The 27,226-nt window shown below is 38.9% G+C and overlaps 1 protein-coding gene across 2 annotated transcripts in view; it reads left to right on the top strand.

The window, feature by feature from the left end:
* The first annotated feature begins 4,466 nt into the window (after positions 1–4,466).
* galnt18b (UDP-N-acetyl-alpha-D-galactosamine:polypeptide N-acetylgalactosaminyltransferase 18b) overlaps positions 4,467–27,226 on the top strand; it is an 84,492-nt gene continuing 61,732 nt past the window's right edge. Inside the window, exons 1-2 of one of the 2 annotated variants that reach the window (XM_042418424.1) lie at positions 4,467–5,671; positions 5,809–6,108. In XM_042418424.1, the coding sequence (XP_042274358.1) occupies positions 5,485–5,671; positions 5,809–6,108 (487 nt within the window). In that variant the 5' untranslated portion in view covers positions 4,467–5,484. The remainder of the gene's footprint in view (positions 5,672–5,808; positions 6,109–27,226) is intronic. The other variant, XM_042418433.1, reaches the window with a different exon arrangement.

The following is a 27,226-nucleotide window of genomic DNA, read 5'->3' on the forward strand; positions in this document are numbered from 1 at the left end:
TCGGTCTCTCTTTATTTTTCTCTCTGCTACCTCCTTTTTTCAACTTTTTAAATTTGATTAGCTTCACCTGGAAGGGAGTCCACAAATCTCCCAACTTAGACACAGATGGTGATAACCTTTCTTGTACCCTTCTTCCTGCTTGCAGCTCCTGTGTCTTTCGTTTCAGGGCACCAAACTGAGCTTGTAAACTCTGTTTTCTCTCAAAGCCCAGGTGAGCTCACCCACCACTCTCCTTCAATATTCTGCCAAACCTGAATGCTGATTCTCCTCACCCCCCTGCCATCACTTTCTGATACATGTGTTAATTTCTCTACATCAAAAAACACTTGCTTTCATGTCACAGATTTGTTTCTCCCCTGCTGAGAAAGTTAACACAAGCCCCTTCTGGGTTTGGCTTTCTGGTTTCAACCATTTTCTGAGCTAATTTACTCTGCAAATGCGTTCCAAAATTAAAAACACACATGTCCTCCTTTTTTTGGTCTATTACTGTTGTGTGCCTTAAGATCTGTTGCTTCTCATTTCTGTTGGTTTAATTTGAAAAGATGACAGCCTGCAGAACACAACACTCAGAGCACTGACCTTAAAATGCACTGTGAGATGAGAATATTAAAATTATTTTTAGTGAAAGGATTTTAAATGATTTCATCGTTGACACAGGGCTTCGCAGCCTAAACTGTGACAAAGCAAAGTAGGTTTTTCCAGACTGTCTCTACAGTTTCAAGGCTGGTGGTGTTGGGGAGCAGGGACTAAGCTACAGTACTGTATGTACAGGGCCTGGACACAATATCATGAATCACCTGTGCAACCTAATTCAATCTCATACAACAGCCCTGCAGCAATAACTGCCTGCAAATGTATTAAATTGTAAGTTGTTCACTGTATTTTGTCCCCATGAGCTCCATCCTGAACACATAATTCAATCCTATATAAACAACACAAAGTATAAATTACCACAGTCAGCTCCTCTCTCACACAGTCTTAAAGTATTGTAGCTTCACAAAAGTAGAATTTATTGCAGGATTATTGAATTGGATTGCACTAGATTTAACGGGTACCTGTGATATCCTGTAGATTAATTAGATGCGTGAAGCTATTCTGTGTCTTGTGCTTTATTTGCTGCCTTGCATTTCACTTGTTTCATCATGTATTACAGCACTTCATTTTGTCATGTGATTGATTATGATTAGAGAGATCTGGATACGTTCTCTCCTTCTCTCTCTGAAGGCCTCTGAGACATGCTTGTGATGAAGTGCTCTATAAATAAATGAGCTTGAACTTAATGCGATTCTCATCTCCCAATCCCTGTGTCCGCATCGAGAAATAGTTTCACAGCTACATCTTTTTGAAAGCACAAATATTCAAAACACTACGGTGTAGTAATAAAAAAACGAAGACTATTTTCATTTGAGGCAACGAAGACTAGTAATATCACTTGAAGCCATTCAAGTTTTTTTTCAAAGAAGGTGCAGCTGATAAAAATGCATCAGACTGATTCTTGATCTTTAAATGTTTTATGTGCAATAATAAATTGTAAGAATAAAACCGCTGTAATTCTCCAAGAATGAGCACACAGTACATGATCAGAAAGGCTATTTTCTGTGATGTGAGACTACAAATATAACTTTCTTATATTCAATCACATTTTGAACTGCATATAAGCTGTTAACACAAGAAGTGAACAATTTTGTTCTTCATGCCAAAATGTAAAAGTTAAAGGATGTGTAAAGATATCCTTTAAACTTAAATTCATTGAAATTTTCAGGCTTCTTGTGCAGCAATCAACAGTGTGCACCAGTTAAACATGAATTAATTGAAAGTGATCCTGAGTCTCAGGGGAAATTTCCTTTTCCTTGTCGGCCCCCTGCCCACAGAGAGATCAGCGGACAGGGTCAGCTTGTCGCACTGTATGAGGGGAGGATTTGTGTCGACCATTTCTGCCATTTAATGGGGGGGGGATTGTGAGACAATCAGAAGGTCGGCCTCACAACAGCACCTTTTGAAAGCTGGAGGAGATTCAGAGTCTTTTCCAAAATCCTTTCATTGTGGACGAAATTGCTGCGTGTTAAAAGTGTTAAAAATATCTTCCCTATAATTTATATCAGTAAACGAAAGAGGGAGGGTTCAGAAAAGGACAATTATACCACTTTGGTATTGAGTGTGTTTTGTTGATTAATGGTTGCTGTCTCCACAGCTGAAGAACTTACAGTGGTCGTATCTTTGTCTCCCAGTCCTCACGGTGATGATTATAGGATAACCTCTCGCACACAGTAATTTATCAGCCCAGAAGAAGACCACTCGCTCAGACTAAATGTGGCAGCTGCTTGGCCGTGTGGATCACTCAGTGGGAGGATCGCAGATCCCTAATACCAACCTCAAAATGTCCCTTCGGCTGGCTCCAGTTCAAAAGAAATCAATGGAAGTTGCCAGTCTGACACTTGTGGGTGTTTATGGCTTGTCAATGAAATGTGTACATGGCTTTGAGGTCATCTTCATGACAACACTTTGTGTTAGTGGGACATCCTGCGATTGTTCTCGCAAGCTTCGTTTTTCAGCTCTGCCCTTCAGGGGAGACAAGAGAGGTGAGGGTCAAAACAACAAAGTGAGACCAGAGCGGGAACTCATATATCACAGTGTACCACTCTGTTAGTTAGAAAACAAGCTAATCTTTGAATAGGCCCTTCAATGTGACCGTCTGGACTGGCGATATGGTTTGCTCATTATAATTTCAATCCTCTTTAATTGTATCCATCTCCACGCTGGGCACAGTTTGCAGTCTGAGGAGCATACTGTATCACACTGGCCATTTGAAGTTAGAGGAAGGAATTACCCCAAGAATTGATTAGAATAGTTAAATGTTTCTCACATTTCAATGAAATATTTCTCTAGCTCACATTTCAAAAATTTGTTGTGATCTGAAAGTAGAAGTATGCCCCACAAAGACTCCCCTGTGGAGCCAAAGCTTGACAAGTTTGGCTGATTAAATATTTGATATATCATGGTACTAATAAGCTACAATGAAGATACAATGAAGAAAAATTGTGAATTATGAATGATGAATCAGTGAAATGAAAACCATGCAAACTTTAGGGCTGCAGCCTACAATTATTTTCATTATTGATGAATCTGTCTGTTCTCAAATGATCAATCTTTTTGTCAGCTTAATGTGAGAAAATAGGGGAAAACGCTCTTCACAGTTTCCTGAAGTCTGAGGTGATGTCTTATGATGTCTAATTTTGTCTCACCAGCAGTCAAAACTTTACAATTATACATTTATAGAATCATATAAAACAGAGAAAAGCAGCAGAGAGCAGCTGTAACTGAGGACTGTTTGGCATTTTTGATGAAAAAAAGACTCAAATGATTAATCAATTATCAGAATAGTTATCGATTCATTTTCTGTCCATAGGCTAATCAATTAATTGTAAAATCATTTCAGCTTTATCAGACTAGTTGTAAATAACATCTTTCATAGTCAGCAACCTGAGCTTCTATAATGGTGTGTCAGTAGAGGACAGTTTCTTCCATTAACTCAAACTGGAGGCCACAAAACAGTTTATCGACTTTCAGCAGAATCTCACGGACAAGTGATTAAACGAGTGAGAAAAGATACAAAAATGATTTTCATCACATACATGTCACTAACAAATAGAAAAACCCCTTTTCATATTGCAAACTAAAAAAACTACCTTTGTGCACTATGGCAGGTCTGTTAGCTGAGATGAATGGGCGGCATGCTCCTGCATTGATCTCACAGCCATAAACGGCTGCTGCTGAGCAGACAGGACAGACGAGGTGGTCTGTCATTAGATCTGGATCACGGAGGAAAGGGTAATGCTTGTGATTGTTGACTGGCTAAATAAATAAGAGGCAATTATTGAAGCCCTTACGTGTTTTTAGTGTGAAGCAATATGCACTGGAGTTGAAAATGATCAGGTTTTAAGCTCCTCTTTTACAAATGGCAACATATTCCTGCCTGTCTGTCGCTTCAGTTTACTGATTTTTCTCTTTCCTGTTCTCTATAATCGAGGTGTGATAGCAGCAGGCCATAGAGAAGCATTATGCTCTGAAAGTGAAGAGATGGTGGGTATTACTGCAAAATGAAGAGTTTGTTTGTGTTGTTTCCTTCTCCTACACATGCTGCAGTCATCCAGGAAAACTATGTCATAACAATGCTTTTTAATCCATTTAAAAAATAATTAATGTATTGCATTGAACATTTATTTCTTCATCACCAAATTTAATGCTTTCACTCTGGCAGCCTGCTGTGTTGTTGTTGTCTGGCAGATTGGATGGCAAAGGCTGTTATTAGCAAATAATCATTTGGCAAAAATGATACCAGAACACACTGTCAAAACACAATCAAGGATTTTAGTAAAATTATAGTCAAGACCCGACGTTCAGCCGCAGTTTCCATGTTAGTTTAAAGGAGCCTCAGTGAGATGCAGCACGTCCTTTTAACTACCAAGTCTCACCCACAAAGATAAAAAATATTTGATGTTCTTAAAGAGTAGGAGGACATCTAGCAAAAAATGACAAGTCAACCAACCTCAAACACACAGAAACCCAAGAAAAAAGGAGAAAAAGCTGGCAGACAAACAGAATCCAGAGGCTCTGCTGTACTGAGCACATCCTGCAGAAATGAGAATTGCATGGCATTTTGAGAGTGAACATGAGCAAAACTCTCTTCACAATGGCTACATTTTAAGCTTTTTCTTTTTTTGCTGTGCCATTTAATGAGCCTCTATTCTTCTCCTTGGGTGCAGAAATAACAAGAACTGAGAAAACCATTCACAAAAATAAAAAAAAGCTGAAGTCTGGGTGGTGCCGAGACACCTCCAAACCGAAAATGCCTCAATTTGAAATCCAATAATCACCTCATGCTTATAGAGAGTGAATAAACATGCCATTTGCCTTGATTTTTGAAATACTAAATTCACAATTAACACTATAAACTACAGTTTGGTAGAAAATCACTTTGTCTCACCAGGTAAAGTGTTGCAGGTGTTTGTGTTTAGCTGGTCTGCAGCGTTGTCTTTGAACAGATCTGCAGTAATTAGACTGTATCCCTGCATTGGTCTATTTACAGCATCATGTGAGACAAGTGCAGTGCCTCCCCTGCATCCTGTGCGTCTCATGGTGAGCTGGACCAGAGCCAAACCTATGACATGACCCCACCACACCTTGATTTCTCGTGGACCCGCGTCGTCTTTATCTCACGGCTTAATTAAGGATTGCAGCAGGAAACCGATTGTATTCATTTGCGTCCTTGGATCATATCGAAGTAACTCCAACAGCGTTTTCTACAGTAACAGTGCCTGATAATTGAGATCAAATGAACCAAAAAAGTCTCAGAGATTCTGCAGCTCAGGTGGGTGAGTCCTCAGGGAAATGAATCAAACATCACATGTGCACAGTAAGGTCAATGTGGCGCAAAGTTGGCGCTCTTTGGACAGAAATGGGTTGTCATAGTTTGTGTCTCTGTACATGGAAATAGTCCGGTCAGATCAGTGCGCAGCGCAGCGGGGACGCGTGCAGGAGGAGGCGGTCAGTCCTCACCATCACTCCCATTGGCTGCAGCAGGATGCTCCGCGTCTCTCCCGTTTCCTTGATCCTCACATGCAACTGGAGCTGACGGAGGTTTGCGATGGAGCGAAGGAGGGAACCTTCACCTGTAGATATTTAGCATTCACTTGTTTTTCACCATCGCGCCCCCTCAAACAAACCAAACACCGCACTTTTGAAGTAAAGGCGCACAGATTCGGATTTTGCATCGCTGGAAATAACTTCATTAATCCCGTCTTTTTGCAGGCGAGTGTCGCCCTGTCGTCCGGTTTAACGGGAAACTGCAGGCTGTATGGAGGGATGTCGGCATGGCTTGCACCAGGAGAACCAAAACTTTGGTGTCCACATGCGTGATCCTGAGCGGCATGACCAACATTGTTTGCCTGCTCTATGTCGGATGGGTTACTAATTACATCGCCAATATTTACATCAAAGTCCCCATGCCTTTACCGGAGAGAAAGTTAGAGGGTGACAAAAAGGGAGACACTCTCCGGATCATGGAGCGGCTTGATCGCCTGGAGAATGTGGTCAACCAGCATATTCAAGGTAAAGCCTCAATTAGTTTAACTTACTGTTCACTGGTGCATTACTTTACCTGCACCTACATGTGCAGTGCGCTATCATAAGAAAGTTTTAGTAGGTTTATAGCTTTACGTTATGAATGAACTTACAGCAAGGTGTGTTTGCAGGTGCAGTTATGTTTTTGCGTTATCTGTGTTTGGAAATTGATAGAACAGGAACTTCTTTTGTCTGTTAAGGATCAGCTAGTCTGGAGGGTGTGATAGAGAGACAAAGGACAGTAAGAAAAGCTGCCCGTCCTGATGAAAAGGATTAGTACAGTGATGCTCTAACATAACACATTTGAGAGTCATAAGTAGGCCACAATATGAGAATGTCTTACTCTAGATGCAAAAAATATCATTAAGTCTGATAATGTCACGTAAACTGACTCACATTTCAACACTTAGTGATTTAAAGACAGAGAAAGAACCCTTGTCTCAGTCATTAGGCTACTCATGCTTGCAAACCAGAAACCAGCTTATTCTTTTATAAAAGTGCACTATATGTTAAAATCCTTATATCTTGAACTGCACTCTCCTTGTGTGACACAACATTATGCATCCTTATTGAGAGCCAAAATCCAATAAAGTGTTTAGTGCTGACTGTAGAAAAAGTCTGCATTTAAATACAGTTATATCACAGTGCGATTATGTGTGCGGACATCCTGCAAAGAGATTTTTTTTTCATCCTTTCATCTTTTCCTCTATAAGTCACTTGTTACCTCATCTAAGCAAATTAGGTTTATTAATGGAGCTATTAGAATCTGATTCTCTGCTCCTTGAACATCAATTGGACTCAGACTTCCTTACTTTTAGGAATGTCAGGAATCCTTTGTTCTCAAATTCCTTTAAGCCTTTTCTCCACTGCCGGTGTACAGTTACTTTACGCTTGATCACACACAGTTAATTTTCTCTCCACTCTGTGTCTTTAAAGGAGCTATTCTTGTCATCACAGGGGGGCTCGTATTGGGCAGGTCTCAATTTGAAATGGCACAGAGCTGGTGCAGAAGTGAAACGCAGACAGAAAAATCTACTCATGCTGTTTTGACCAATAAGGCTCGATGCTAAGCTTGGATAAACATTCCTCCTGGAGGCAGGTCTCCATTTCAGTTTGGCACCCATAGGCATCTGAGGGGCGGAGCTTTCTTCAGGTGCCCCCAGTGACTTTCCTCCTAAGTACACGTTTCAAGTATTTATGTTGCTCTGACTGAAAAGATCATTTCATGCTGGATTTGTGTTGAAAAAAAATCTGCACGGTCTTTTACAGGGATTTTCCACTTAAGCATTCCTTCACCTAAAATTAAAGATAATTGTATTAAAAAAAGATTATAAACATAGCTTATCAAACTTAAATAGGAAATCCCAAAAGCTTGTTTTGTCCATGCTCTTGCTCAAAAATTTTCACCTTTTATGTACACATTCATGAGCTCCTGCACAGTCAGCGAGCCTCATTATTGGCTGCTTTGGGTATTTGTACTGATTCAATTTTGAGAACCTGTTTCCAGGCACCACACATAAATTGCAGGGACATGACAGAGGTCACACAAATACCAGTAGTGAATCATGGTGCTTGTCATTTTTTAGCCCTTCGAGTTGGGAGCACATTACTGTTGTTGACAGCAGAATCTGTAGGGGCTAATACTGGAGACATATCAGTGCACATTTGCAACAATGAAAACCGTTGTAACAAAATGACCTGTCACTTTAAGTGCGAGCCATATTGTCTGCATTTCCCCAATAATTGCTCTGAATGCATCCGCTGCAAATATAGACCTATAATCCGAGTCTGTAAGTGGCCGGCGGCGTCAACAGTCAGTGAGCTGCGGGCAGAGCCAGAGTCATTAGTGCACTTTCCACATCTCTAGAAATACATTTTCTTCCGATATTGTGAGGCAAGTGCAGAAAGAGCATATTCCTGTTTTTATATATTCTGATTTTTGCATTCTCTAGTTCAGTGCTGTGACTTACACACTTAAGGAGTCCTGGTGCTGTATTCACACAGCCACGAACTGTACATGCACTTAGTTTTTGTGCACCGGAGGCCAACACGAGCTCCCTCACCACAGAGCCTCGCTGCATGAGAAAGTGAAAGATTTACTGCAGCTGACTCACTGCAGACAGTGAAGAGAGATGTGTCTCTGGTGTCAACTACACACTCGGGGATGAGACAGAAATATTCCACGACTGCAACTTTAATATGTGATGAAGTTCACTGGCCTGTTACCAGGAAAAAGCAACGTGGCAACAGAACATAAACAGGCTGAATTCTTTCTTGTATTAAGTACAGTCAGCCAAGGAGAATTTATTGGATAGTTGGACAGAGCAGGTTCACACACGCCCATCGTGAGGGATGCCGCTGCACTCTTTGCCTTGTGCTACCAAAACCAAAAATCATGGAAAAATGTAGCAGCTCCATGTGACTGCATTGTTGGCAGTCTAGAGAAGACTGAGTCCTCTTAAAATGTTTTAGGAAAACACATAAAATGTTAGACTTCCTGTTTTCATACAAATTTTCTCTAGTATAGCTCATTTTTTATGCTTTTGTATGACTTTGTGCGTGTTTTTTTTAGATATTTTTGGTATTTATATTTATATATTTATTTATTATCAGAATTCCACATATACTGTGGTTTTGTTTTTGCTTAGATAACTGGTTTTGAATTGAATACAGTAGATGCCGTGTTGATCAGTTAGATAATTAGTGTTAAAAAGGTGATTCCCTCCACTGTTTAAGTGTTTAAAGTACTAATAATGATGATGGCAATGCAGAGTTTATATTTTCAGTAGGGCAGCAACTAATGACTATTTTCATCATTGATTAATCAGCTGATTATTTACCCGTTTAATAGGTTGTGTCTATTAAAAAAAAAAAGTGAAAAATGGCATTCACAATTGCTCAGAGCCCACAATAATGTCTTCAAATTGCTTGTTTTGCCCGACCAACAGTCTAAAACCTTTTTTAAAATTTACTGTCACATATGACAAAAAAAGCAGCATATCCTCACATTTGAGAAGCTGAAAGAAGAGAATATTTGGCCTTTTTGCTTGAAAAATGACAGAAACAATTATCAAAATAGTTTTTCATTTTCTGTTGAAATGAAACCTAAAGTGTAAGCAAACAGTGTGATGCGTGTGTATGATGGTGTGACCAACATGCGGTTTTAACAAAGACCTGTTTCATGGGGATGGTTTTCATGAAAAGGCAGTTTGTTTGATGGCTTGCTTTGACCTCTGAGGATGTGCATTATTATTGTGTTGTCTGATTGAATGGCCATGAGGCCTGCGAGTGCAAGTCATTAACACAATGCTGATTTAGCTGCAAATGATAGTGACAGTTCCCAAGACGGCTTCAAGCAAATCCACCCGTCAAGTCAATTGAGAAGCTCAGTAAATCGGCGTTTCCATTGATGCTCAGAGGACAGTTATATTTGGGTATTTATCTGATGTGATTTTCCAGAGCGACAATGAATGCAGCTGTAGAATAAATGAGCGAGGAAGAGAAATCATTGCGTGTGTGTGTGTGTGTGTGTGTGTCTTCAGTGACGTGTGCACATGTATTGCACAGTATGTGTGCATGCTTGTGCATGCAGTCGTGCAGGCTCTGGTATGCAGCTTAGGGAAAGTACAACTTACACTCACACATACTTCCAGCTCCTTTAAAGTGCTCAGTCTTTTGGGAGGAAGAACAGCCAAAAGGCTCCTTTGGTACAGTTTTAGAAGAAGGCAACCTTGTGTCTTACAGAATAAATACATTTTTTTCTAATATTTCTTTTTCACTTAACTAAGATATTGAATGATAACACTTAATTGGATATAAGATGACTGAATGGGTGTCATTAAGGTATTATATTAAAGACAATATAAGTTATCGAGGCAAAATGAGCCCATTGACTCGAATGTCTCCACTGCCGACAGAATTCACAAAAGGATTGCGCGGCTTTTGCAGCCACCTAACCTGCACAAATAAGGAAAAGAAAAAAAACAATGTAATTCACAAAGCACCCACAAAGGGTGAAATGCACCAGAAACTGCGCTGCCAAGTAAATAGCGCCTTGGTGCTCCTTTTACTATTTGCACATATGTAAATTAGATAATATGCATACATTTGGTGCATAATTGGCCCCTTTCTATGCAAATGAGTCTCATCGCAAAAACAGTCCAATTCACAAAGACCAGCACTAATAGCCACACACACATACAGTGAAATTATTAAAATCTTCAGAGAGTTGGTGGTAACTGAAGCGCATTTATAAGGGGTGTCACCTTCCATCGATCGGGTCACTGCCCCTTTGAGAAGCTTGTGAGGCACTGAATGATATTTTTTCTTTTGACCTCTTTTCAAATCATGCCATCTTCTTTTGCAGTCTGAAGGTGTGCGTTTGGAAAAACCAACAATACTGACAGACTGGGATATTAAATCCCAAAAACGGTTTCTCTCTGTCATGTTTAAATTTCTTGCCTGAAGTTTTGAGGAATGCCCCTGCACCTTGTTGGTCGGAGCTTGTAGCTCGCGGTCTGAAAATTTAATTTTTCACTTTCACTCTGCCATTGTCCTGCCTACTGTGTTCTTGGTGCAAAGGCAACATTTATACTTTGCTACATGGATAATTGCAATCAGATGCAGAACAAGGACAAATTTCACTCAGCTGCAAAGCTTTATGGGCATGTTTGTGCTTTAATATCATTATTAGCACAATATCTTTTGTGAATCTGACCTTGAGACGGGGCAGATAGCAGTTGCAAGTGGTGCGTAATTCATGGTGCTATCAGCAGCCGCAAACCATTCTTTGTGAATTCGCCCCTCAGTTTTTAAAATGGGCTTCATCTGCAGAAATCCACTTTTCAGCATCGATTAGTCTGTTGTGTAACTTCTGCAACAGATTTCCATTTGGCAACTCCGAGAGCTCATTATTTCAGCAGGTAGGAGACTGGTGCACCAAACCACAGAAGAGCTGCTGCCATGGTGAAGCGGTAAAATGCAGCTTTTTTTCTTTTACAATTGGAGCTTAATGGACTGGTTGATGATCATTTTGTCTTTTTTTCACACGTTAAAGGGGACCATTATGTAAACCTGTTCATTTGCTGTGTTGACAGGGGATATTAACCAAAACTAAAAATGAAATTAGGTTTGTCTCCTCTTAGCACTTGATTTATTGGGTCTTACGATTATAGTGGCACAACAGACGATCTGGCAGTGTTAGTGGCCTCATATATAAACTGAATGGCTGGTCAAAGGGAATGAGGGGCAGGTGTGCTGGCAGGTGATGATCAGGTGAGTGGGGAAATGGCAGGAACAGCTGAGGGCTGCTGCTGAGAGAAAATGGTCTGAAATGACAGGACAGGTGAGAACTTGCAGGCAGAAAAGTGCAAAAGTATATTAAGATGAAGAAGTCGTTATGATAAGTACTGTAGTTGAGTTGTGGACAGGCCAAAAAAAGGACAGCTGTCTCATATTAATTTCCAAGAAAAAGATGTGTTTGTCTGTTTTGCGTAAGAAAAAGGCCTGCTTTCTTTGGGCTCCAGTCCAGTAAGGATACACCTGGTAAGTTTCTGCTCGATCAATTTCATGCAAATTATCAAGCAATGTTATAGGGACCTATTATGCTTTTCCTTCTTTTCAGTCATATATATATAATGCTATATTGTCGGAAGTTATGAAGTAATCCCTGTGAGCAAAAAGCACCAGCTTCAGACTGCTCTGAATGCTTGGATTCCAAAAGTTTTTTCTACTTTCAAATCGAGCTGATATCAAATCATGACAGATTCCTTTATATGGTCATCTGCTGGAGCGTGTGTGTCAGCTGCTCTCGTTGGACTTCATTGCTCCACTGCACTAACATTAAGGTGTTTCTGTGACTGTTTCTGCTTGTACTATTCTTCCTTGCATTATTTCTAACTGATCTGCTGAACAGAGAGCTCCAAATATCTCCATATGTTGTTGTGTTGACTGGCTCTAACGAAGCTCTGCTAAAACGGCGAATAAACACATTTCATTTCCTGTAAATTCTTCACAATAAAAGTCTCCCGTTATTTAGTCACTTAAAAGCTTTTAATTTGAAGCAGCAAAAGCAGAAAATGTCGGGTTTCCATCAGCAGTAACTTAACACAACTGATACGTGCTGACTGATATGTGCCTAAAGCAATCAGCAAACAGTAAAATAAGGTAGATATCTAAAAGTAGAAACGGAGAGAAACTAAACTTCACATCACAGAGATTCACTTAGAAGCTACAAAAGTACTGAGAGCTGAACACAGATAGGATGAAGATGTTAAACAATAAGCAGGTAATGAGCCTTTGCAAACAGAGACATTCTGCTGTAATCTTTGTCGCTGCGGATGTTCATGCGGTCCACTCACATATTTAAGAACAGATTTCGGCTACCATAAGTACAGATGTATTTGAGAAGTTTATATTTTAAGAATGAGAACAAAAAGGAAAATCCAGCTACTAAAATTTGTTTACGCTGCCTCTGGAGCCGGAGGAAGCCTCCTGAAGCTGGCCAATCAGAACAGAGTGGGCTTTTAGGGAGGGGGGCAGATGGGAGGGCAATCCAAAAACAGCCTGTTTCAGAGAAAGCCTGAACTGAGGGGCTCCATAAAGGGCCAATATAAGATAAATCAAGAGTTTTTTGAACTGTGAATCATGCGAAGCTACTCTAATGGAATGCAAAAGTAAAAACATAGAGCTGGAAATGAGCATAATAGGTCCCCCTTAATGTATTTGACTTTGACTGCACCTTCTTACAAAAACTTAAGTTATTTTGTGTTAGATATTATCTGTATATTATAACCTAGCCACTAGATTTTTTTTCTCACATATTTATATGATACATATGTGAGAGTTAAAAATCTGATAACAAAATGGCATCAACAGTCCAAACTCTAAAGATATTTAGTTTACCATCATGAATGACGCAGAAAAGGTTCAAATCCTTACATTCGAGAAGCTGCAACCAACACATTTCTTTAGCAATTTTGCTTAAAAAATGACTAAAACTATTATTCAATTACGAAAATAGTTGCAGAATAGTTTTCTGTCAATCAGCTAATCGTTACAGCTCAAATTGTGACCAAGATGTACTGAACGGGGTATTTTACAGTTGAAAACAGTTAGTGTTGGTGTACAAACTATTCCAAGATTCAAGATTCATGTATTACCATTTTACAATACAAGATTGTATAACGATATGTAGTTTGTAGTCCTTTAATGCTACTCACAAAAACAGAAATTATATAAATGGATTAATAAATAATAAGTCATAAAAATAAAACTATTTTTTATGTTGGAGTGCAGAGGATGATTTTAGGAGTCTCACAGCCTGATGAAAGAAGCTTCTCTGTAGTCTGGTAGTACAACAGTGGATACTTCTGTATCTCTTGCCAGACGGCAGCAGGGTGAACAGGCTGTGCCTGGGGTAGGTATTGCCTTTTAGTATCCTTTGGGTTCTATGCAGGCACCTCACCTCACCGATATCACTGATGCTTGGTAGATGGGTACCAATGATGTTCTGGGCAGTTTTAATCACACGCTGCAGAGCCTTCCTGTCTTGGGCCATGCACATCCCATGCCAATTTGTGATGTTTCCAGTCAGGATGCTTTCTATTGCTCCTCTGTAAAAGGATAGGAAATTTGCCTTCTTAAGTTTCCTTAAGAAGTACAGTCGTTTCTGAGCTTTTTTCTAGGGTGGAGATGTGTGATGTCCGTGACAGATTCTCTGTGATGCTGATACCCAGGAACTTAAAACTGTTCACCTGCTCCACCTCAGCTCCACTGATGTAGGGAGGGGAGTGTGTCTTTGTCTCCTTTTTTCTAAAATCAACTAGATTTCAACTGTCTTACTGACAGCACTGTTTCTAAATTACTACAAATATATCTTTGGCATTTGTCTTCTGCATTTTCACATGACACAATGACATATGTGCCAATCATATATCTGTGATAAGTTAAAATAGTATTGACCGACTGATTTTGCAGTCAGGCTCAATTGTATATACAGCACATCATATGATTAAGAAGATATTGGTTAAGTGAAAATTTAAGTCTTGCTATGGTTAGCAGAATTTCATGACAGGAACCAGCCAGGTAGGACACTGAACACATTTAGAGAGACAGAGAGCTGTAAGCAAATCTGAGCGCTTTTAATAGACCAGCCCATGTAATTCATCACTGTATAGTAATAGTGTTTCTCATATTACTGAATGTAACCAAAATTAGCTTGAGCAGCTGTTGAAATAGAGTGAAGAGAGGAGGTTTACCGTTCTTCATAATTTATAAATATGAAATCAACGCAACTGCAGTTTCTATGAACATTCTGCTGTTATATTTCTCTAGTGCTGTACTAAGTCTGAATCATCTGTCAGCACTTGCTGCTTGCAGCCAGGCACAGCTGAAGACAGTGTGAGAAAAAAGTGTCTGGCGGTGAAGAGTGTAAAACAGTAGGATATTCTGGGTGGTAATTTCAATAAATCGAGAAGTTATTGAAATATGAGGGTATGAATGCACTGGAGAATATTTGGTAATGAAAACAATTAATTATTCTGACTCCAGAGGGCAAAACCATCAAGAAGAGAATAAATTAGACGTGTAAAAGCCTCTTACAAGAATGTCAATTTTAAAGGTTGTCCCCTGACAATTTGTACTAAATAGACGAGTTCACTATTGCAAACATTTTGTGTTGCTTTTCCCCACTGACTTTCTGCAGCCACAACAAAAATATGAATACAGTCCTTGTAAGTCAGCAGGAAATCTGGTTTATCTGTGACTGTATGAGATTTACATTATAGCTCAAGATGACAACAAGCCATTTATCTGTATACACCGATGTACACTGATGTATTGATAAGAACGTCATTGCTTGACACAATAACTATTTTCAGGATAGACTTACAGATGCATGAAATGATTTTTGACCAGTAGTGAACAGAAATCTCACAGGAACATTGCTGATAAAGTATCAGGTTATCAAATACCCTTGGCTGACATCTTATAGTGAATAACTGCCTGCTTTCAGCAGACACAGAGCTACATGGACATCCCATTTCTTTCCTGCCTTGTTTGTTCTGCCCAACCCTGAGGAAAATATCTGGATCATTAGCATGCTAAATGATCAACTTTCTAATTGTGTCTCCTAAAAATTCACTTCATTTACAGTTAATTTTCAATATTAGGTGCAGTATGTTTTGAGGAAGACACAAATGTCAGGGTTGCAGGCAATGAGTGGACACTCACTGTACCTGGCCAAGAAATAGTAATAACCCCCTTGAAAGAGAACAAATTATGGCTTTTACATTTTGGTTTTCATGTGGATTAAACAAACCAGATGTAACATGTTAATTAGTGAACTTTAGAGGTGCTGGAGGGCGTATTTTGTTACCTTGGACAAAGCCAGGCTAGCTGTTTTCCACCTGTTTCCAGTCTTTATGCTAAGGTAACCGGCTGCTGGCGTTAGCTTCATATTGACTGTACAAACATGACAGTGGTATCAATCTTTTTGTCTAACTCTAAGCAAAAAGTGAGTAAGCCTATTTTTCCAAAATGTTGAGCTACTCCTTGTAGCTACTGCTGTACAGTAAACCATTTGTGAGAAAATAAACCACCCAGTTTTTTCCTCATATCAGACTTTTCTGTACATTACTGTGTCTCCATGCTGCAAAATCATGAAGCTTCAGTAAAGACAAACTGAAGTGCTTAGTTGTTACATATTTTCTACATTTGTCAGCAGTCGTTTTAGTTCTCACTCCTCCTCTGCACTTTCTTTCTTCATAATTAATGGCACTAAGTGAGGAAGTGTGCTCTGCTTCAAACACACCCATGCCATTATGTAAAAAGTGTTTTCAGCTACTGTATGAACAAGTGTAGACTGTCATGACCTCATGCAGTACAGCACTTAGACTCCTCTTTTAGTTTAGTTTAGACCTGACTACATAATCTAATCTGTCAGTGCACATTTTCAAACCCATTCTTTTTTGTGGTGAAGCTGCAAGTAGACAATACTTCCTGTAGACATTCAGAATCTGCAACTTTTATGCCGAAAAACAAAGGAACACGCTTTAAATGATAATATTATTATACATTTCCTTCAGAGATTTGTCTTCGTTATTGTAGGAGAGCTTCAAAACAGCATTTAATCAATGGGACTTTTCCATATATCAAACTAAGCAGCTAAATGATTTAATAAAAGGAACAAACAAATGACGAAACAAAACAAAGATTTATATTTTAGAAAATCATAGGCTAGTGAAAACACTTTTCCAACATGGTCCCAAGATGTTAAAGGACAAACACAATGAATAAAGTTGGAACGACTGTAGACTTACGCCGAGCCACAAAATTGAATCAGTTATGACATCATTTTGATCTTCGTCAAAGCAAAATGTTTGAAAAAATGGATAAGATACCCATATTTATACATCCATGCACACCAATAGGCTGACAAGCTCTATGATGACAGGTGTGGTTAATCATCCAACCCGCCCAGGGTGATAAACATCTCAGAGCAACTCACAACTCAATAGAGCACATCAAAAAGAGCAAGAATACAGAGGCCATACCTCAAAAACAATACATCAACAATATCCCAAATATCAAAAAGACAAACACAAGACAAAACATAAATATAAGCAATAAAGCTGTGAAGTGGGAGGGTCGTGAAGTGTTTTTCCCTTTTCTGTATTCCCATTTCAAACTTTTCTTGAAACGATTTCCTCAATGTAACTGAACATAGAAACTCAGGTATATCACAAATCATGTAGGTTTAAATTATGGCCATCAGTTTTAAGTATTTCAACTTAGTTTCTGAAAAATCATGTTTTGTGTGTCATTTTGGCATGGCTGATGACTCAAAACATGATGTAGAGACCAGTCAGTGTCACAAGTCAGAGCAGAAGTGAATTCAAAACGTTCCGTCCTTGCAGTCGAGAACAAAACTCAATGTCATAGTTGCTGAATTCAAATATAAAAGTAAATTAATTTAGGCTGTAGATTTTCTCAACATCATAATCTTCAGTGTCTTCTGTCCCACTGTTAGAGGCACACGTCACAGAATTTTAAGCTCGGTAATTAGATGTTTCTTGCACCTTGGGGGTCATAGTTCGTTACTTTGTTGAAATGTTTCTGTGCACAGGCTTGTACCTTCTCCTGTTTATCAAACCAGATATTTTCTAACACAGTTGTTTATCTTTTGTACTGATGATTTAACCAAGAGACTTTCATGCCAGTCCAAGCTGTGCTCAAGCTGTGAGTCACGTAACGTCTACGTGCTGCTGCCAGCTGCTTGGATCTGTCTTCATGTACCCCGTGGGCCTGCGTGACAAATTTATAATGTGCAGTACATGTATAGTCAGTATATAAAGCTAATCTATTCACACCAACCAAAAACGTCAATAGATTCAACAGAGTTCTGTTAACTAACTTCTTTAACCTGATTACATTTGTTGCCTTCATATTTTTCATGCAACAGGAAATTGAAGCTGCATTTCTTTCTACTCAGCAGATCCTGCTATCTACAGTATAAGACAGTGGGGCTTTAGCTGTCATTTTCTATTTCCCTTTATTGAGTCAGTCGTTACTGATGTGAGGTTATGATGGGGGAGGGTGGAGATGGATTACAGGGTGAGACTACACGAGACAGAAGTGAATTACCGAGGCCTGCAAACAAGATTCATCAAAGCTAACTATAATTGAGATCTTCTATCACAATACATGTTCCCAACCTTCACTCATTATTAATCCGTCACTGATACAGACCAAACTGGAACTGAAGTTATCTGCCGCAAAGCAATGCACTGATCAGCTGCAGTCCAAATCCAGAAACAAACAGTAACGGGAACACGATGTGAATTTTTTCTTCCATTAAGAAGGGTTCTGTTTACCAACTCTTAAACCTCAATGTCAGTACATCCTTGAACGCAGCACCAATGTAAATTTTCCATTTCTACAGCTGATCACACCGAAGTTCTGCTCACTCAGGACAAGTATTACTTTGGGTCCTCTTGTGATTTGAAATAATTGCAGAAGTTGTTTGTATTCTTTATCCTGAGCAAATCTCCCCGGGTTGTAATCTGTAAAATAAAAAATAATCCCTGTTTGGACAGGATTTATTTCTCTAGGGAAGGTTGGGTGACTTTAATATTACATGCACTAAACAGTGATTTTAAGTCCATCCAGAGCGCGTGTGATATTTCTCTCTCTACCCCACTAATAATTACAATCCTAATAACCTACTTTTTTCTTCCCACGGTGGACCAACAGCCATGGGAGGTCCGACTCGTCTGGAAAACCAAACTGTATGTTGACACAGAGATATACATAGATTCCAGTTTTCTTTTCATCACAAGAGTTTTTTGCTCTTGCTTGTCATAGGCAGAGAAATTTTAATTAGTAAATCAAGATACACTTATCGTACAGTATTTCCTCCCATTTTTTGCATGATCGTCTCTCTTATGTACAGTATGGTCCAAAAGTCTGAGACCACTTTCCCAGAATGGGAAGAACTGACAGAAATTAACTTCACTGCCGACGGCTGAAATGAACTTCAGATCACAGACAAACTGCGCTTTAAATCTGCTGTGACATCCAGGAGTCCTGGTGGAAAATTTATCACAAAAAAGGTGCAAAAGGCGTCTTCAAACCTTTCATTAATCACATGAGGATCTCAGCTAATTGAAGATGAGTTTGAATTGGGCAGATAATCATTATCATTGTTTTATTTTCTCCGTTAACATTTCTACTTTAGAAATAGCTGAGGAAATTGTAAATACTAAATGGCTTGTTTAACTGAAGATTTGACATATTTCTTCATAATTCTTTCATATATAAGTTGTGATGATCATTTTTATTTGACATGGGTCACAGACAGACTTAAAGAGGGAAAACAAGCTCAATAAATCTATAATGTCTCACTTTTACAAACAACATGTCTTTGTTAATTGAATAAAGGCTTTAAGTAAAGTATCATATTGGTGAAAGTGCTTATTATTCTTCTGCTTTGCCACCTGGGTCTTTTCCTGTTTCCTTTTACTTTCTCCAGGATGAGATCCACCTCATGGCTCCTTATGTAGACAGCCTGATGCAATCTGGAAGTAATCAATTTCCTAACTCAGTGAGGCTCTTATTTGTTTCCAAATCTCTGTATTTTTAGTATGAACTCTTGTGTATTACATAGAACACAGTTGCTACCCATGAGCATGTGAACATTTTGAATAACAGAACAACAATAGAACAGTTTTGAGACAAATCATCTGGACACAGTTATCAAAAAGGAAATTGACTGAATGAAACTGACTGTTACATTGAAACACATTGTCAAGAATAATCAACAAGAGCGGTAGTCTGATGCATTGCTTTATCTTTTAACATTTGTGTCAATGATGCTGTGATGTAGGGGTCCGAATCAGCACATGAGGTGGTAAAATTGTTGTGTTTTCCCCTTGGTTCAGTTTCTTTTTTCATAGAAAAAAATCCAAGCAAACCAAAATACATCTCTACAAACCATGTGAGAACATTCACTCTGCTCATTGGTTAGTTGGGGCAGGTGTGAAAATGTAAACACAAGATGAATGTCCCATCTGCCCAAATATCAAAAATGCAATGTATTTCACTCTCCAGCAGGCTGCTAGTAACTGTTTATTTCACTCATCCGCATCTCAGTATACAAAGTACACCTGGCTATGGGAGCTCTTTAGCTCAAACTTGCAGAGGTCACACCATGTTCCCAAAGCAGACAAACCACTCCAGAATTCGCTTGGGACCAGACCGTGACCACTTCCTCAAAGGGTGTTGGTACAGTTGTTTTGGTCCACACTCAAGTAAGATTGCAGTAGCCAGATCCGCCCAAACGAATCGTAATGAGGGGAAAAATGAACCAGAATCCAGTTCAACAGGACTAAACGACACAAGTTTGAAAATGCCCTTAATTGCATTCGGTGCATTTTGGAGTCAGTTTCTCACTTAATATTTCAGCCTTTGAATGGATCTGATGATGTGTCTGATCAATTACAAATTTTGTGGGAGGACCAATATCCATATTTCATATACGGGGGGGTGTAACCGTCTTTCCCATGGATGTATTATAAGAACTGTGTACCAGACTCAGAAATGGCATCTAAAAAAAAAAGTTTTCAAGCTTCCAGGTTTGCTTCTGCGTTGTTTGGCCCACTGAATGTGCAGAGTAGTGTTTCTTCTGCTGTCCCCGCCCCCAAGTTCCTGCTTGGCCCATTGACTTTACATTGGGATGATGTCAGGGATTTCAAAATTACTTTTCTAGTCTCTGTAAGTTTTACAAAATATATAACCATCATGGATTAAAAATTCACAATACAAAGAGTAATAATTGACCTTATTTGTAGTTTGAGGTGTCATATCAACAGTTTTATAAACATCTTTTTTATAATGGCAGTCTATGGGGAAAATGCTTTTTCAGCTGCAATGGATTTTTTTTCACTGCAATACCACAAATGACCACAAGGAAAAATTGGCAGCAAGACTAGGCTGCAGTGCCAGATCCAATTCTCTTAATACATCCTCCATGCTCTTTCCCCAGTGGCTAGATGTTTCCCCTTGTGACTAGTCTTTGTGCTAAGCCAACCAGATACTGACAGTAGCCTCATATTGAACGGAGACACATGAGACTGGTAGCAATCTTTTCATCTAACTCTCAAGAAGAAAGAGCATAAGCATTTGTACTATTTCTTTTAGTTAGCCAGGCTTTTATTTACAAATTCATGCATATTTTTCCCTGCCACTACAAAAAGAATTACTTTGTCCTAATTAACCACCAACTTCTTATGACATATTTAGATTTGTTTTAACTCTGCCATCCAAAATCTCTGGGATTTGAACTAACACAGCTATTTGTATTGTTTCTGAACCCCAAGTTGCTTCAAATGAACAATAATATGAGCACACGACTGATTTTGGACTCATTATAGAGCAGTTGATGCCTAAAGCACTGCACCAGCATCCCCTGCCTGTCTGTGCCTCCTCCTGGTGCAAGTGCAAGCCATCAAATATTCACAAATGCCTCTAGAATGCAAATGCTTTGCATAAAAATAGATCCAATCCATTTTAAGGAGGTGATACGGTGCAGAAATGAAGTCATTACACATTCTCCTCAAAAAATAATACTCAGAACTTGGTTTTGTATTTGCTCGGGAATGTCTCAGCTGAGTTGTGCAGAGAGGAGAACAGCAGTTGGTGAATCACAGCTCCAGAAGTATTTCTTAACAACACTTTCAGTTACCATCTGTAGCCCTCTGAAGGTCGTTGTGCTGCATTTGTTATTGTCAGAAATACTAAGAATAAGATGTGTATTGTATGAAATCTGTGTAGTCCTGCAACATGTGGTCACAGGTTAAATTGCCTCTTGTGAATTATACTCACATGTTCAAGTTGTAATGCTTTAATTTACAAATCCAGGAAAATAACAAAAGTTTGAAAACTTCATGAACACGAAACACAAAAAACATTGCCTTTATTTTTTCTCTTTTTTTAAAAAAAACATACTGTTCTATCTCACAAAGAGTGTTGATCCTGAATTGCATTAATACAGGATGTTTATATTACTTTGATGCTGATATCAAAACTCTAACTATGCTCCTCTGTTTTCATAAGACTGCACTCTAAAAGCATTTGGAAAGCTTTTGAATCTTCTGACAGAACATGATAGGGGGATACAGCTGTCAGGCAGTGCTTTGTCAGCCTGGTACAGAGGGCAGCAGCTGCCATCAGCAACCAGCCAGCAGCCATGCAGTCGGCCTGGCCTCAGTTGCAAACCAACACTGTGCAAAAACTCCCCTGTCGCGTGCTTTTGTGGGGCATCTGCTATGCAGTGATAAGGACTGGGCTGTCTCACTTTTTTTGCATCACAGCACAGAGTTTTCGAGCTAATTATCCATCTCATTGTATTGTTGTTGGAATTAATGTTGGATAAAATTCTCCCTCTGAACCTCAACCTGTACATTATTTAACAGCAAGCATGACTCATGATAGTAAGAGTGCAGGAGCTGGATGTAAAACAAGGCTTTTATCAAAGTGATGTGCGAAACGTAAGAGCACATCTGCTTCAGTCTGATTACAGAACTGAAGAATAGAGCAAGAAATATCTGCCAGTTTCCTCAGATTCCGCAGGCTCAGGTTCAAAACATGGACTTGGTGCCTCCTGGGAAAAACATTTATTGTTGGTTGGTGGGTTCATTTTGGGTGGTGCACTGAAGCAGCTCGGCCATGCCTCGCCTGAAGCAAAACATTTAGCTACCTTTTCTTTGTGGTGAAGACAATACATGCATCAGTTTGCAGTGTATTCGAGGATGAAACAAATACTTTATGCGTATTTAGCACGGTTGGCACACTTTGAATGCTGTAAGATAAAATGTGCTGCAACAAACTCACAACCCATGTGATATTTCTAGCATTTTAAGCAGTTTGTTTATCACTGGCAGCCTTTTTTCACAAGAGGCTTGATAAGCCTCATTACTGCCCCTTACAGTAGCTTGTTTCTTCACCCTGAATGGGGGATGTGAAAGGTGCCAGCTAGTTTTGCGAATGGAGAAAGCCTTAGGCTGTTTTCCTCCGTTTCCTCATGAATGAACACCTAATGACACCTAAGATAATTAAATGCATTTTATTGTGTAAAAATTCCATTTAAATTTCTATATTTCTGAATGTTTTGTCTAAGATGTTCTGTTTGTTTTTCTACAATATGTGCTTTATGCCTTCTTTGCATTGTTCAGATTGATTTTAGATGTTACAGTTCTTGTGTTGTGCGGTATCGATATTTTAAAGTCAATAACGTGATGACTGAAGAACAGTTGGTCATTTCACTGTAGAAATTGCTTTGGAATGACTGAGTTTCTCAGGTTTGAACATCTTGTAAGTGATGTTGTTTTTTTTTCAACCACACCTGTGTCAACATTTTTTTCTTTCTTTTATCCCACAAAAAATCAGCGATGCATTTTTTATACAGCCGTTGGCGTATCCATTGACAGTGGAGCATTGTTGTAAAGTTGTTCTCAACCATGTGTCATCACAGGCGAACAGATCTGAGATTTTCTTTCCAGCCAATCACTGCATCATCTGATTTATTGATGTGTGCACCTTCAGTCACAGAATGAGAACAAGTAAAAGAAGGAACAGATACTGGTTGGAATAAAAACCTGCATATTGTTGCATCTCCAGAAAAGAAGCTCTGCATTACAGACATTACTACATTACCTCAGATGAAATAAAGAAACCCCAAAGGACTCATTAAAATTTTTTCTCCAATAAAAGCAAGGACAAACAACAAATAAAGACACTGACTGAGCTGAAAACAAGTGTGACAGGTGTCAAAGTATTTTGTCTTCACCAGCTGTAAAATAAGATTAAATATAACGTAAAAAAAACAGACCCAAACTCATAACTGCATTGTTGTTGGAAATGGCTGTGAAATAAGTAAAAGAATTCCGATAAACGTTATTTTATTCATGTTTTTATTGTCTTTTTGATTGTTTAAGATATTGAGGGGCATCATGTGCCACACAGGGCCATGAGTAAACAAAATAAGATAGCACTAGTTGATGCAGTGTTTGGTTTGAGTGAAAATATTCATAAATTTGGTCCTGGCTGTAAAACAAATGAAATGTCCAGGTGATTTGAATGATCTTCTTCTTCATAATCACAGCTGACACTTCCAATTTCAGTAATTCATCAACGCTGTGATGTGGGAAATGAGGCACAATCTTAGGAAAATATATGACCAATTAATTCCATATGTGAGTAAATTAGAGCTGATTAACAATATTAAAATAAGAGGCTGAAAATTTCAAGTGTGTATTTTTTGCTTGAGTTTTGTAGCCCCAGGGTTTGACAACAACTTTATTGCATTTCAGGCTGGCTTTTATCCCTCCGCCTCCTCAGGCAGCTCTCAGTTCGACCTGCAGGTCATTTCTCCTCTTCTGAACAGAAATGGAGAAATCTTGACTGATATCATTGTCCAGGTCTTCGACTTACTTGCAGATGTTGAGAATGGATAGTCGGTTATCAAACCTTAAGAGCTCGACCATTATTTTTCTGAGGCTATCTACCCCGTGAGCCCATTTCTGCTCCACAGCATTTGTCTCACTTGCTTTCACTTCACTTTCTTGTCAGCACTTCCAGACACAATAATGTTACTATCACCTCCACTGATTTTAACCCGCAACACTGACTCATTTTTGTTTTTATTACAGAAATATTCTCCTCCAGCTTTGACTTGCCAGAAATGCACTCTGTCCACTCTGCTTTTTATACTTCATCAAAAACAAACAAAAGGTTTCATGTGTATTGAGGGTTTCGAGGGTGTGTCAACTTAAGTCTGATACTTCTGCTGCAGGTGAGAGAAAGCTACAGTTTCATCTCACAATAGATGTATTTTCTTGAGAGAAATGAACAGTCCTACCTGATACTTTACCTTTGTCACAGGCAACCAACAAGCATGAAAATAAAGCAAATTCAGGACAAACAATACCCTAAACTATCTACTTCACCAAGATCATTAAAATATCACTGTTAGTTTAGACACTGATGTGAGTGGTACACAGTTAATATTTTAGATCCTGCATTCAATTTGAGATTATGAACTGTCACAGGAGGATAAGTGTGTTAAGTGAAACTAAACAGATTTATGCTAGCATTTAATTGTTTCTCAAGAACATTTTTACCCATAAAAGTCAGTATGTTTACATGCAAACAAGAAACCAGGTTATTCAGGGAATCAATCAATGTGTTTCCATTCACTGGTTATTCACTGTTTTTTTTCCGTACCCGTGACCTCATTTTGAAAGCATGGGTCACTTATGTTAACTGTAATAATGATGCAAGACACTTCCTCCTGATTTGTGTTGGTCTGAAACAATGTCTCAGAGAAATTACCTTTATATTCTACTAATTTGTTTTCCTGATGTTCAGTGTTTCTTCAAGTGAAGAAGGTGCTGCGATTCTGGGGCTGTTTGACCAGATTTGCAACATGAGATAATTTCCTCATGTGTTAATTTTGACATGTATGACTAATAAAAACAAGCACCATACTTAAGACCCATGCATGAGCATGTGAGGGGACTAAAGGACTCACAAATGTTCCTGCACTTTGTGACTGACAATCATTTGTGAAACAGGACACTGGCATCATATGAGATCTGCATGTAAACTGTAGTCACAAATCTCTTTTGTGAGACGGGCCCCTATACCAGACACAAATTGTAGAGGCGTGGTTGAGATGGATGGCAGACGAGCACAGTGCAGGACTTTAACATTGGAGACCATTCTGTGGAGTCCCACATGTGGTTAGCTTGAGTCATCAAAATCACTTAAAGAAAGATTGTGGTTATGGTAAAATATTGATAAAATAAACTTGTTGCGACTTGATTAATAAAAACATAATCCAGGTGACATTTTGCTTCTCTCAAATTGCATTGTGTCAAACTGTCAAATTAAATGAAAGAATACGGTCTAGACCTGCTCTATGTGAAAAGTGCCCTGAGATAAGTTTTGTTATGATTTGGCATTATATATATATACTTGTATACTAGTGCAGTGCCCATTCAGAACGGGCAGATTGCTTGGCCTTCAGTATTGCTGCTTGCAGCTTTCTCAAGAACCGCTCATCTAAACAACTTCACAATCAACACTTCACTTTCTTGGGTCCTCAACAATACATCCGCCAAAGTCTGAAGTTGATCTGATGAAAATCGAAGGACAGACATACATACAGACAGACAGAGACTCCTTCCATTTTAGTTAGATTTGTTTCATTGAGGTGAAATTGTCCAGCTCTGCTCTCCTCCGATATTGCTACTTACTGCTTATTGCTCAAGAACTGCTCAACCAAACAACTTCACATTGGACACTGCACTTCCTTGGGTCCTCAGCAATACACCTGCCAAGTGTGAAGTCGATCAGATGAACGGTTGTTGAGAAAATCGAAGGACAGACAGACAGAGACTCTTTCCATTTAGGTAGATAAACATAAATTATAGGAGACAGAGTTGGGGTGTGTGTTGGTGCATTAAGAGGACACGGCTCTGTAGTGAGAGCACACAGCTTTTCCTTACAGCATGAATGTGTCTGAATTATACAAATAGTCAACTGTTCAGTGGTGGAAACTGACTTATTTAGATGCCCAGAGGACACTTTCCGTTTTAGTTGGACTTATGATGGAATTATATTAAGGTTTCATCCTGCCACACTGATGAGTAACACTCAATGTAAGCATAACCTTTGTTTGTTTACAAAAATTCTCCACAGGGCACCTTTTTAAGTACTGAGAGTCGCTCAGTAGTTGATGACTAAATAAAGGCAAATATGTAGCCACAGAAAGCTCAATCAAATGCTTTCTTGCTCAGTTTCCATTCATGCTGGTGTAAAGAGTGTGAATGGTACTTTTTTGTATGCTGCATACTGTTCCTCAACTCGTAACATCAAGGAAGAGTCACAACCACAAACCACAGGAGACAAGAAGCTTTCCAAAGAAAGACTCTCACAATAGCTCTGGTTGTTAAGTGACCTGTGCCTTATTTCCCTCAAAACTTCCCCGAGTGGAAAATCAAGAAGCTCTCTACCTGAATAATTGATATATGCCCCATACCAGCGATCATCAGAGGCCACGATCAAAAACAAAACATAAAATAAAATACTGGATGTCTGTGTCTGCCATCCAAGTCCATGTAGAGTTCATTAATATAGAGCAGAAACGTCTGTTTCTACATGCAGCGGGTAAGAAAAAGACAGTGTTTTAAAGATTCTGTCGCTACTTGTAAGTGAAATATTAAACACAATATGTCAGAAACCTTCACACATCTTAAGATCTTTTTATATTCATTAAAAAAAATCTCTGGATGGTGTCATTGTGGGTGAACCTTTTTGTACACCTCAACTGGAATGATTTTCATTGTTAGAGGCATCAGATAGTAAAATATTGAAGCAAAGAAATTCTCTTGAGAACTCAGTGGGTTCTCTTTTGAATTTGTATAGCTCTTCTGTAATGCCAAAGGTGAAATAATCTGATAATATGACAGGCCTTGAGGACTTACTGCTCTATGAAGGTGATGATAACATCAGGATACTTTTAAGAAAATCTTTTTTATAATTAGAT

Source organism: Thunnus maccoyii, chromosome 1 (assembly GCF_910596095.1).
Source record: "Thunnus maccoyii chromosome 1, fThuMac1.1, whole genome shotgun sequence".
NCBI classification, from domain to species: Eukaryota; Metazoa; Chordata; class Actinopteri; order Scombriformes; family Scombridae; genus Thunnus; species Thunnus maccoyii.